Genomic DNA, 13,837 nt, shown 5'->3' with positions numbered 1-13,837 from the left:
CTTTGTGAGCAAACACTAAACGCTACAAGACTGATTCATTCCTTCCACTATTAATTTGCCAGCTACAGGGCTCAAGGCAGAAAGTCTTTCTGCATTCTGCCTTTCCCCAAACCAGTCCTCCCTTTACAAGGAATCAAAATAAATTACCACCTCATCTTGCCTGAAGAGGTTCTCACCTGCTGGTCTTGCTCCTGAAATATCCTCTTTGTCAAGGTTCAGATATTTCTACTTCCTCTTGACAAAATACCTGTAAGACCCCTCCACTCTGCAGAAACCCATATCCTCTTCTCACTATGGGTCCATCCAGTCTCCATACCCAAACGCTGACCAATTCTCTGTTCTAACTCACAATCAATCTTGTCTCTTTTCCACAAGTGACATTAAGATCCACTGAATTCCACCATTTCACCTTCCTTAGAGTAAGAATTTTTCTAGCCCATCACTCCTGCAGTTTTTCCCCTGAAACTCTTCCACAGAAAGAAACTCTCAAATCTTGAGGGTCTTAGCAACGTGTGTATCTGATGAGAGAGATAAGAAGAGGGAGTCAAATTCCTCTCAGTGATGCTTATTCACAGTGCAAGAGCCAGCGGACACATACTGAAACACATGAAATTTCATATGAACATAAGATGTGAAGGTGGTTAAACACACTGCCTAGAGAGCTGTGAAGCCCTCATCAGTCAAGATGCTCAAAACCAAACTAGTCATGGTTCTGGGTAATCTGCCACAGCTGACCCTGCTTGAGCAGGGGAGTGGACTAGATGACCTCAAGAGGCCCCTTCCAACCAGAACAACTCTGTGAAATCTCATTTCCAGCTGTGTGAGCTTGTTTGAATGCTTTCTCTCCCTCAACAACTGAACCCTCTAGGTTTCCATTTCATCAGCCCCAAGGAAATTATCAGCTTTTCCCCAGGCTGAAAACCAAATGATAACAATAAATAAATAGAATTTTTCTCCCAATTAAAGACAACTTGGTTTAAAATACTTGAAACAACTTCACAAATTACTCACAATTTATTTTTTTTAACACTGCCCGGCACAAAATATCCAGCTTTACACTTTCTCTGCTCCAAATTTTCCTATCAGTAATTTAAATTTTCGCAGGGTGTTAAGTTACTGGATATTTGTCTATGCTATTGTGATGGATTCAGTTGGTTTCCTAAATAACTTAGTTTAAACCACAACCACCATCAAAGAGGCCCCACACAGCATTCTTTCACTTTCCCTGATTAACACCAAAGATTTTGCTGCTGCAAATATTGGAAAACCAAGTGTAACTTTTGGGTTAAACATTTGCTTCATTTAAACATTTTTTTTTCTCTGTTTTTAAATGCTGCTTTAATAATCTTTCTTGCTGGGGAGCAGTTAAAATTCCAGTGGGAAGGAATGACAACCTGCAATGACAGTCAACTATGACTAAATTTTGTCATTATTTTAAACATAGTGTCTCTTTATTAACACCACTCCATTATAGAATTTGATAAGCTTTCCAGAGGTTAATCTAAAAATTGAAAACTAGTTTCTTACCACCTGAAACAATACGCAAGTTCAGCAAATTGATTTACCTAGGAATATTTATTGCGAATGTTCTGGGCTTTACACAAGTTAACAAGTGACAGCTTGACTTTAAAATTGGTTTGCATTTTATTCAAAGTACGTTAAGAAAGCTAAAGAGAGAAATATAGCGTTAAACCTTAGGTGAACCTTAGGTCTACTTCTGTCAAGTAGAATACTTCTGTCAACTCACCAATTTCCCTTCTTCAGGAAGAGAATGAAAAGGTCAACTACTTGCACAACTCCAGCCCAGGTGAGATGCTTTGCCACCTGCCAACATCCACTGCTTACTTCAGAAATGACACATACCCTTATGTAGGATGTGGTTTTATTCTGTATAATCAACTCTTAAGAGGCATGCTATAGTTATATTTATGTATTGCTGGCAGAATTCGCTTGTTTGCAGCAACTTCTCTTTTGCTTCAATTCATTTTAGACCGGAACTGAACATCCATTCTGTGTAAAATTGAAAACAACTCCTTCATGATCAGTATTTTTAAGCATACTAGTGCAATAGTATACACTCAGCCTAACAAAATGCTGCCTAGCCAGTGTGGGGAACAGAGGATGTAACATTTTTAAGCATTCCTTATGAATACACAACAAAATTTTAGAGGGGGTTGACTCCACTTAATTTGATTTCATTTTGCCCAGAGTCAGCAAAATGAAGAAAGCTTTTGGGCTTTATGAAATGTTTCTATTGAAGTAGTGAAATCTAGTTACCTGATAATTAGTCATCATTAATAATCACAGCTAGCAGTGAGACAGAAATTGTGAACACTTTAAAATTAGTAATAATTTATTTTTTGAATAATCAATGTTGAAGCAAGACAAGTGAATGAGTTTGGAGAGCCTTCAAAATGTGCACCTTAGTTACAAAGGTGCTGCTTTTGCTAAACAAAAATGTGGCATGTTCAGCAGTTCAAACACCATGAACTGCAACTAGGGTTTGGAACTAAATAAAAACAGAAAAAAGTCAAGCACATTAAACAGTATTGAATGATATTAACGGTAAACCTTGTACCTGTGTTAATATGATCTAAAGAAGTGATTTTGCCATTGCTGAACCATCAGAGAAATGAGTCCATCTGCTACAATGTGCAGTTACAAGCTGAGATTCCACTTAGGACTTTGGCTGACACTCCTGGCACCATGGAAGAAGATGTCTGAACACCTGTTTGGACCAACAGGAGCTGAGTTTCCCTCCTGCATATTCTCCTAGGCTTAGAATCACTACCAACCCCTCTGGCATAGGTAGAGACACTGTCCACTAGACAAGAGTGCTCAGAGCCCCATCCAAAACAGTCTCAGTAATTTAGGGAAAATACGTTGGAAAAAGCATATGGGTTATTTGCCTCTGTAAAGACGCTGTGGAGAAAGAACTAAAAATGAATGGCCTGAATGGTGTTTGTTTCCCTGTAATCGTGGAACCCCTTCTCAGTCAAACCACAGGGGGCAGAACAACTCCTGCCAACCCATCAGCAGTGCCACAAGCACTCACTTTCCTGGCAAGAAGTGAGGTTCTCTCCAACAGCCCTGCCCATGAGGGCTGTCAGGACAGCACCTACAGGCACTCACTGCACCCTGCACTCTCTCTGCACCCTCCTGGGCCACAGCAATGGCTGAGATTTTCAGCAAATACTCTGGCCCTTGGACTTGCTCTCAAATGACACAAACCCCTCTGCCACTTCACTGAAGGGAAGGCAGGAGGCCATGGCTCCCTCCTGGCACAGGCTGCAAGAACTTAAGGCCCCTGCCCTGACCACACATTATCCGACCTGAAAGTGTTAGAAGTAAAGTTATTCCAACTGTATTTTGTATGAGACAAACACCTGAATTATCTAATAGGAATAAGTTACAGGATGGATAAATCTACTTTTTAAAGCTGAAAAAAATTTAACGGAGTGCAATGAGATCATAGTGATTATTAACATTTCAGTTAGGCCAAAGGACTAAAAATGGTCATCACTGATAGCAAAGCTAACTTTTTAAGATGGAGGCAGGAGAATTAGTCCACTTGTTTAACTCTTATGAGTGACAGAAAACATTTGTCTTCATCTTAGTCACTGCCGAGCTAAACTGATAACATCGGTAACACTCAGGAGTTTGTTTTACAGGAAAAAAATTTCCCAATTTAAATTACTATTTGTTTTGAAAATCAAAGCCCAAAGGGCAACACAAAGATCTTGCCTCATAAGAATTTCAGAAACTGTATTTTACTGCTTTGATATCAGACCATTTGTTGTATTTGATTTTGCTTCTTCCCCTAGAGACTGAAGTTAGAAATTTTAACATCATAAAGGGCTATAGCTTGCTGCAGTCCTAATCCACAATCTTCCAGTGAAAATTTAACCCTATATATAAGGACAATATATAAGGATAGAATGTATGGGGTTTTCTGCTATTTCAAGATGAAATTTCTCCACTTTGATTACTAGATTGCTGCTGAGTGCAGATGGGCACTTGTATTGCAGTGTATTCACTGACAGTGGTTGTCATATAAACAGTTTTGACGATGATGATTGTTTTAATTTCTAGTCCAAGCCCTGGAGTAAACTCTTCCAAGATAAAAAGCTAAACACTTAGGGGCAAATTTAACTTGTTGCCTAATGCATATGAAATGAGCATATGCATTAGGAAGGTTTTGAAAATGGTTACTCCCTGAAGGGTCAGATTTTTAAAAGCATCTGGTTATCTGCTAAGATTATCAAAGCTTGTAGGTCTCTTTAAACAGCTAACCCCCCTGGAAAAAAAAAATCTGACTTAATAGCTGAATCATCCCTTAGTGAAGCAAACAAAGTTCATTTCAGCTTTGAAGGTGGAAGATCAGTCCTTAAAAGGAAAAATCTGAAAATGGAAATAAGCCTTCTTTTCCCTCTTCCACCTGCAAGGTACAAAAGACAGAGGCATACACAAAGGAGCAGCTTTACCTTATGATTGCTGCAGGTAACTAATAAATAATAAAAAATAAGCTTCATGTTTGCAAATAATTATTTCAACTGTGACCAAACTTTTTAGCAACAATTCTGAAGTATCCTGATGACATACCTCTGATGAAAACATGCGAATAATACAGATGCTGAACATAGCAACTTAAAGTAATCCAGGTACAGCCACAAATTAACTGGAATTAATAACTCATCTACATCTAGTGAGCTTCTCTGTGTTACGACAGCTAAAAGTGAAATAGAATGAACTCAAGAAATTTTTTCTTAAGAGAAATAAAGTATTTGGTCACAAAAACAAAAAGCCACATCTTCAGAGAGAGATATACACTGATGTTCTCTAGCAACTCATCAAATACAATCTGAGTTTCTTTTTCTCTGAGACAATTCAAATGGGAATTATCTTTCTTTCAAGAAGGAATATTTCTGCTCAGTCTTATTGTTTTTGTAACTCCTTCTGCTTGTATGGTTGAACATACAGTCAAGAAAGACTAACAGAAAGGGGAGAAAGTTATAGGTATACAATATGAAAAGAAGTAGCTCCTGATACTGAATTACAGTGCTGAATTAACAGACTCTTCCCATTAAAATACATTAGTAAGTTCCTGCATATCTCTGACTTTATGACATAGCTTTGTGAACAAAAAAGGCAGTAATGGTACCAAAAAAGGTACTAACTAGGACAGTATAGACCATGTCAGGAGTCACAGAAATGTTAGTTTAATGATAAAAGCCTTAGTATATTATTTAAAAAAAATAAGGAGAAGTGTGTTTTAATAGCAACAGAAAAAACTTATTTTTATTTTTTAATACAAGTTATTTTCACTTTCCGTTAGGCTCTTCCATACAAGATGGAATGCTGAAGTTCTTTCGGGGTTTTTTTTGGAAAGAAAATTTGGACATACAAAATCTTTTTTCTGCTTATTTAGAAGCCTTGTAAAAATTCTTGTAGCTGGGCAACTATTTCTGTATCCACAGTTTCCATAAGGGCCTGAAAACCTTGTTCTCCCACTAATTCCTGCTGTGCCTTTAGCTTCTCATAGATGAACTGCTGCAATGACACAGTGTGTACAGGGTCCTTCAGTGCAAGCTGTTGAAAACATGTAAGAGAAAAATACATAATAATGCATTAAAAAATATTCTCTGACTTACTAATTTCTGTTATAACTTCAGCTCAGGAAATAAATATTTTTTTTCTTTGTACTTAATTGAGAAAACAAAAAACTTCTGAAAAATTATCAAATTAATTATTATCAAGGCAAATATCAGTTTAAAACTATTTGAAGCAGTGTCAAATCATAAGCGTCTTATACTTTGCTCTAAGATTCCATGCTTCTATAAGATAAAACAATTAAAAGCTGCTTTATTAGTTACTGAATGAGTTTTCTGTAACTCCTAAAAATCACATCAGATGTTACCACAACAAGCACTTTCGTGATGGCATGAACTATGGTCAGTTTTATTTTATTAGTAAGAAAACAAAACACAGAAGGAGTCGAACTAATTTAACTATTTAGCAACAGTTAAAATAAACTGTCTATATGCATAAAGAATAGACACACTTCAGTGGTAGTTCCCTATAAACCTCATCCAGTCCAGCTGGATTATACAATTTAATTTTGGGTACAAAAGGGACGGACAGATTATTTGTCACTCTCTTCCACATGTTAACTGCCTCTTAATGAAAGCAAAAAGGTGAAATAAAGGGTTATATTGACAAAGGATGTGTTCTTAATTTCAGTGTCAGCAGATGTGTGGCAGCATTTGTCCCTCAGTCCACCAGGGGGTGGGAGGTGGGGACACCTGGAGCTTGATGCATCATAAAGCAGGATGTCAAAATTAATGGCATGTTAATGCAGATCTATGATCTGTTCATCTCAAGTGTCAAAACCAAACAACACTATTGTTTATGCTGGAAGGTCAGGAAATAAAATATAATGCCAGATCTCAATGTCCACTGAAATAGGAGACTTACAAGCCTATAATACCTTGCTACAGTATTATTTCTAAAGACATAAGTCATATTAAACTTGCACAACAGCTCTTTTGGCATGATTAAAAAAAAAGAAATATTTGAGTGTTAATATGGAGTAGAAGAAGTTAAACCTTAAGATTCATGGCTAGGCTTCGCAAACGAAGATTTGAGACCTTATGATTACTTACTTAACATTACACCTAAACCAGGAAAACACTGAGTGAATTGGCCACATAAATATAAAATAGATTAAAACTTCTAAAACTACTGTAATTACTACAAAAGAGAAGTTAAGTCCTATTTCTTACAAAACTCCTGTAAAAAAGAAGGCTGGTTTTTGGCCTCTTCCATCACTGCTTACAAGTTCTTCTTTCTTATTATGGTCACCGCACCTTTGATATTGTGAATCTCTTAAACATTTCCTCAGTATTCCTAATATTGGCTTTTTAGCCTTCAATCCTTCACCATTTTGTATTATACAGCTATTTTACATTTCAAAGGTAAGATATGATAATTTTATTACCTATTCTTAACATTACAGTCTTTTGAAAAGGGAAGTAATTGTAGTAATAGCTTACTATTCTGTAGTATTTTTTTTTCAGTAAATGTAATTTGAATCTCTAGAATATAAAAGACTTTTCTAATGAAATTTCTAAATCACAGCTACTCTAATCAAGATTTGCCAAGGTTAGTGATATCCTTTTTGTAACAGCTCTAGGACAGTCTACTGGGAAAAAAAAAGACTGTCTTACCAAGCAAAGAATCTATCAGTTTCTGAACAATTTGCATTTGTTCACCAACAACTGCAATTTGGGACATATAATGCATTTATAATTAGTTTCATTAAGTTCATAGCTCTGAATAGTCATGCATAAGATTACTCTATGGAATTTTGCACAGAAAAACAGATACTAAAACTGTCATTCGTTTCATTGCTGCTGTGTCAGCCTTACAAGGATGTAAACACTTGTATATGGCAAAGTCACCTTGGGAAGTGATGCCAAAAAGCCTTTTTTTTACAACCTTTTAAACTACAAATCTATGCATTTAGTTAACTGTATGACTTGTGCAATCCTACCATAAATTCTTGTTTAAATTAAAATACTCAGAATTAGAATAGGAAGCCAGAACCAACTGCCTTAAAGTATCAACTTCACGTTTTCTCTTCTACCAAGAAAAACTGATTTAATCAGCAATTTCATATTACAAAGTTTATCCTCCAGATACCTTAAAAAAATTAAAAGAAAAAAACTCCAGACTTAAGTCAACAGTAAGTAAACTTCTGCCTTCTCATATGTCAATGTTCACTAATAAGCCTCAACTTAAGTCCAAATTTTTCTCTAATTTTAAAAAGCTACTAGAATGCCAGTGTGCAATGCTCTTCTAGCACCCCAGTGGTGATCTTCAAAGTCTGAAAAAAGGTGCTGTATTGTTTTGAAAACAAAGGGTTTGAATTCTTGCTTATTTGCAAAATTTGCTGGAACTTCAAGTCTGAGCTTTTTCTAGTATTTCTTATAATACATTACAGAGATACTCTCTAGCGTCCCAGCTTCCCAGGATGTGCCTCATGGCTGGTCATGATTTATTTTCAAATAATCCTCTGAATCGTATCAGCAATACTATGGAAAAGTAATTTTGAAAAAACAACCTAACTGAAGAAGATGACCAAACTTGATATATTACATAATTCAAAGTTATTGTCTTTTATTCCTAATGGAGCTGCCAGACCAGCACAGTGTTCAGCATTCAGGAATATGCTACAGTATGCACTTCAATTTTTTACCTAACTGCTGATAAATATTGTAATTCCACATTTTCTTTTCCACAAAACTTCAGAGAACTTAGTCAACTTTGTATGTAGCCTTCCCATGAAAAGGAATATGACCAAAATATTTCTGCTGTTATTTACCAAGATCTGTTTTATCAGGACAAGTAAGAAACTGTACATAAATGTGGTCTCCCTGATACCAAAATCTGGCCATGTAAGCCCAATACAAAAACCCTGCTTAGTTTTTTGCAGCAAACATAAATCCATCCCTCACCATTTAAAGCAGCAGCACTCTAAGCCACTAGGAACTTCTGTAGTATAATTAATATTTGCTGCTAAAAGCATCATCTAGTATCTGTAAGCCAAATGGGACTTAAGAGTCTGACTTAATTAAGGAGTTAGTACCTTAATTTGTTTTCGTTCAGATAGTCACATTAAAAGTGTATCAAGTAAATTAAAGAGTTTCCTTCAACAACAATAAATTTGATTTTCTTTCATTCTACTTTTCTTGAACTTGTATTCAGAGCTAGCAAAATAAATGAAATAGTTTGATAAAATGAGTTTGTCAACAATATTAGACAGCCAACTGCAGTCTTCACCGAATAAGCAAACAAAAGCATAAGTTTGGAAGAACAGTAAGCATAGTTGGTCAGGGTCTATATATATCAACACAAGTATGTATGCCGAGTTCCCAGATGTGTGGGGGTTTTTTAATTGAAATGTGCCTGATTCTGATAAGAGCAAAACAGATCTATTTTCCAGTTATAAACAGTTAAAAAAAATCCTAGAAAATTCCCACAGCTTCTTAGTCAAAACAGCTACAGTCAAAAATCACACCATTTCAAATAAGTATTTATACACTAATTTGTACTAAAACAGTGATCCAATTACTACAAGTGCTAACACAAGTAAACTGAATGGCATCACATGCAAGAACAGGCAATAAAAGTTAAAAAAAAAAAAAATCAAAAAAAGTGCGTTGGTGATACATGAATTAAATTGTTGAAAAGATTTCCAGAACTTGAGAGATTCTCTTCAGGTTAGGTACTTTATAATACTAAAGAGGCAGCCAGAATGCTGGGCATAAAATCGTACATATTTGCGATGATGGTTACTATCTTGTAACTAGGAAAGACCAGAGAATAATTTAAGAAGGGAATGTATTCTTTACTATCCAAGTTTTTAGGAGATATCAGTAAGACTCACATTAAATCTGTTGGTAATTTGTAGATTAAATGTCTAAAGAGAAATTATACTCCAAACAATGAAGTAAAAAGTATTACTTTTAGTAAACCATATTATCACATAAAACTTGACCATTTAACTTATTAGATTATAAATAATTTATTTACTTTCCTGAAAATGTAAAAACACAATTCACCTAGTTTCTTCCCATGTGAAAATAAAGCAAAAAAAATCTCCCAAGTCTTCTGTGCTTACATATAAGCATCATCTGAAACATGTACCTGCATAGATTCTTCAAGTTAAAATAAGATAGGTCTTTATGGAAGGGTACCTTACTCCATTTTTCCAGTCTATAGTTTCAAATAAGTCATTGAGAATGTTTAAGTCCCTTATTTTAACAATGATACTGGAGTTCTTAAAAACAAGCATCACGCATAATGTCTAGGCCTAAAGTGACTTACTTTTACATGCCCTTAATGTAAGGACATGAATCACTCTCTACCTGTTTACATGTTCTTCAATATATTTGCAATGAGACAAAAATATAGCAGTATTTGGAAATATCAATCAGATAAAATTATTATAAACTTACAAAGTAATGTTCCAGCAAAAATTCTCTAATAATTATGAACTATGTGTTAATAAAGAAAGGTATCAAGAGCAGGACAAAGAGATTAAAGTATCTACATCTTGTGCAAACATCATGAAGTGATATTTAGCATGAACCATGCAAGTTGATCTTTTTTTCTCATATTAATGGCCTTAAAAGTTGAAAAGCATTATTATTTTGAAGGAGAGAATGCCATTCATCTTTAATGATTCCTATTTTATGAGATTTAATCTCTAAGCCCAGATACAAGCTGCTAATACTTTGTTTTTAATCAGGTTTTTCAAATTAAATGCTAGCTGTGCTTTCAAAGCCATGATTATTATTTGATAATAATAATTATTATTATCTGCTCCTAGTGGCCTATCCAAATGACCTGTATAAATTTTGAAATAAATAGCAAAGTGTCAAGTTTCAATTTCTGCACCATCTGCAAAGCCATATACTGAACTACAGTTGGGATTCAGAAAGAATTTATTACAGACATTGATAACAACTAGAGTTTGCTTGCTTTTGTGTAATTTTTTAAAGGAATATATTATATTGCTTTTATAAATATATTCCTTATATATCTTAGTATTTAAAAGAAAAGCTTCCTTAAAACCATGACTTTTTAGTAAGAGTTCTTTACACTAGAGAAAGGTTCTATGCAAGCACATGAATTGTATTAAATATGAGAAATTTCTCCAGCCATGACATTTCAGTAAGGTTTAGTTCTCTTTTGCTTTTCAATAAATTCTTTTTATATTGTCTGAGTATTGTAATGTCCAGATTTTGTGAACGGACAAAGTTTGTTTTGAAAACAGCCTCTAAGATGCAAAAGGAAGGCAGAAGCATAAGTGCTGTGGCTGCAAGGTTTGTCATCAAAGCATTTTCCTCTTTTGATTCAAAAGATAAATTTTCCAAGAAGAACAGATTAACCAAAGCCGAAGCACATAATCAGGTCTATAACTAAATAAAAGATCTAAAACTTACAATTTTTTTCCTTTTGTCTTGTTCTGTGGGAGGTTCCTCGTCATCTGTAGCTTTGGGCTCTTCAAAATGAGACATTAACATGCAGCTAAGAAGGGAATAAAAACAGTTTTAACATGCATTACCATTAAAAATTATTTTAAAGCTCTTCTAAAACCACAAAATAGATATGAGAGTTTGGTGAAAGTCAGATGATCTGTTAACAAGTAATTTTTTTCTGAGAACAGTGAATCTGATGAAGCCTGAATGCTTGTTCTCTGTCACCTCAATCCATGTAACAATCTCAGCTATTTTTCACATTTTAGCTTAAGATTTGGTTTTAAAATGCATTTCTGTATATAGAAAACAGACTACAGTGTTTCAAAAAAGAATTATTACAGAAAAACCTACTGTTCTCAGCTAGAATTTTCCATTCTTTTCAAGAAAGTGCTATACAAGCGCTCTATCCTATCAACATGAAAGTCAAAGTGGCACATATACAAAGTTACCAAACATTTCTCATAGCATTCATGTTTTTCTGTGAAATCTTTAACATGAGGACCTGAAAACTAATAAGGGCACTGCTATTGGTTCTACACTAAGATCTAAAAGACATTGTTTTAGGTGAACAGATATGAGCTAGCTTCTGCAGACATTTACTTAGCTGTTTCTGAGTAGCTAAAGCAAAGGTTTTAAACTTCTTTTTTGTTTTGCTTCATCCTCAACTGGTAATATATACAAGTAACAGCCTTTTTTTAACTATTATTTTTGTAGTAAGCGTAAAACCAGAAAATATATAGAAAAAATAGTTTAAATGTCAGAGGTTTTTCTGTCTCTTAAAACAGTTTGAATGCACTTTATAAAGACATTGATGAAAGCTATTTTTTTCTGAACCAGTTCTGGCTTAAATCATGCTTCTTTAACCTGGAGAGCCACAACAGTGCACACAGTTTCAGATGCGTGCTCTCACTTGACTTTCAGATGTCAAAATACATTACATAAGTGTCAGAATCTTTCAAACAGCTTATTCAGTATCTGTCAATATCAGTATGTCCTTGGTTCAGCGCAGCTATATTTTATGAAGTAAAAACAATGTCCAGAGTTTGGAAAAGTAGTGACAAGTTCTACAAGCCTTCAGGCTTAAAATACAAAATGAATTAGGACACAGGTTTTTCTATTTCTCCATGAGAACTCCTTTTCAACAAGTGCTGGCAAAGTAACATGTTTAGAAATACAAGGGACTCTAATATTGTTTCCAACAGTAAACAAAACACACTGCCAGACATGGTGCACATTCCCAGATTTTGGAGTTACATCTTCTTTACTGATAGTTCAGTGGAAAGTACTTTTGCAAACAATTCTTGGGCACAGTTCAGGCTCAGTGTGAGTGTGAACCAGTCTCATGGCACACTTGTGTATATACCACCTGTGTAAGCAGAGAAAAACTTAATAGATTGCAACTGGCTGCTCTGTGCCAGCTGGTTTCAGCACCAACAAACACCCCCTTAAACAATCAATTAATTAGTTCAGATTCAGTCTGCTCCATGACCTGGTAATTATCTGAAAGTCAGAAAACGTTCTGATTCCTAGCATCAGAGCATCCAATAAATACTGTTATTAGCATATAGTATCTGTAAGAACATCCTGCAGAGCATCTTTTTTTAATGTCTAACAACTATCAATCTAAAATTCTGTAATCATTACAGAGAAAAAAACAACATTAAGAACTCAGTCCAAAAAATATCTTACAATTCAGTGGCTTTTTTTATTTTTCCAGCTTTGATTGGCTACTATACGTAATCTAGGAGTCATTAGGAGATGAATGAGTGTGGTGCTGGGTTGAAGTGCACTCTGGGCACCCCCAAAACCCACCTTCCTGCTACAGGCAAACCCTTGCTCCCAGCTCTGGAAACTATCTTTTGAGAGATGTCCTGTAGCAGCCAGTGTTAAGTGGAACAACTGAAGGGAGAGAACTGTCCTTGTGGGACAGGTTTTCAAGTTCTCTAAACTGTGAAGTACTGTGCACTAAGTACACTCATATGAGGTTGATGTCACACTCAAAGAAACTCTGAGCTACCACCATATCAACACACAAATTTGTGGTATTGCAAATTTAGATATAACAGTCAAGTAAGCAAAAAGTAAATCTAAGCATATGAACATTTTAAGACATCGCTTATTACGTAACAATGAACAATATGACATTATACTGTCATTTTAAGCTCTCCTTCCCCCATTGCAATTATTCTCTCTCAGGAACAAAAATTTCCTGTCTTACTAAAACATTCACTCTTGAGAAAATAGAAGTATTACAAGCATGTCTTAACTGCCTACAGATTTTTCAAATCAAAACACTTCATATAAAACAGTACTGCCACTGTTAAACTCAACAAAACTAGATTTTCCACTTACTCTTTATATGTTCCTGTTTCAGAATCTTCAGTCATAACATCATGTAGTCCTTCCACTGAAATATTGATGATACCACAAAATTTGTCTTGGATTACACTGTAAAAGACCAAAATTTATCTTGGATAACATTACAAAAGAACAGGAAAATGACTAAGCTAAAGGAACTACACATGAAATTTGCTCAATAACTGTAGAGCACATTTACCAAGAAGTACTCTTAAATATAATAAAACCCCACGTGCCCCTGTTGAAAACTTAGAAATAATTGTAAATTAATAAAAGAAAATACACATCAGCACAGGAGTCAAGAACTGAGCGAGAAGGGCATGCCCCTGCTAGCAGGAAGATCAGGAGTACTGGCTTCTAATCCCAACACCACTTCTGGCACCACTATTCAATGTATAAACCTACACATAAACCCTTGAGCAGAGGTGGCTAGT

At 35.1% G+C, this 13,837-nt stretch overlaps 1 protein-coding gene and 1 long non-coding RNA gene across 4 annotated transcripts in view; one reads left to right on the top strand and one right to left on the bottom strand.

Moving 5' to 3' along the window:
- The window catches only part of LOC126647666 (uncharacterized), a 143,864-nt gene that overhangs the window by 55,650 nt on the left and 74,377 nt on the right, over positions 1–13,837 (top strand). The gene's annotated exons all lie outside the window — the stretch shown is intronic.
- Positions 1–13,837, bottom strand: part of IPO11 (importin 11) — a 162,606-nt gene that overhangs the window by 83,535 nt on the left and 65,234 nt on the right. For 2 of the 3 annotated variants that reach the window (XM_050330051.1, XM_050330052.1), the window contains 3 exons: positions 13,398–13,493; positions 11,010–11,094; positions 5,271–5,589 (listed from right to left, as the gene is read on the bottom strand). In XM_050330051.1, the coding sequence (XP_050186008.1) occupies positions 5,425–5,589; positions 11,010–11,094; positions 13,398–13,493 (346 nt within the window). In that variant the 3' untranslated portion in view covers positions 5,271–5,424. Of the gene's footprint in view, positions 1–5,270; positions 5,590–11,009; positions 11,095–13,397; positions 13,494–13,837 lie in introns of those variants that run through there. The other variant, XR_007630630.1, reaches the window with a different exon arrangement.

The sequence above is a fragment of the Myiozetetes cayanensis genome, unplaced genomic scaffold, assembly GCF_022539395.1.
Source record: "Myiozetetes cayanensis isolate MyiCay16 unplaced genomic scaffold, myiCay2020 scf4, whole genome shotgun sequence".
NCBI lineage: Eukaryota > Metazoa > Chordata > Aves > Passeriformes > Tyrannidae > Myiozetetes > Myiozetetes cayanensis.
This window is presented reverse-complemented; position numbering and strand designations above follow the sequence as displayed.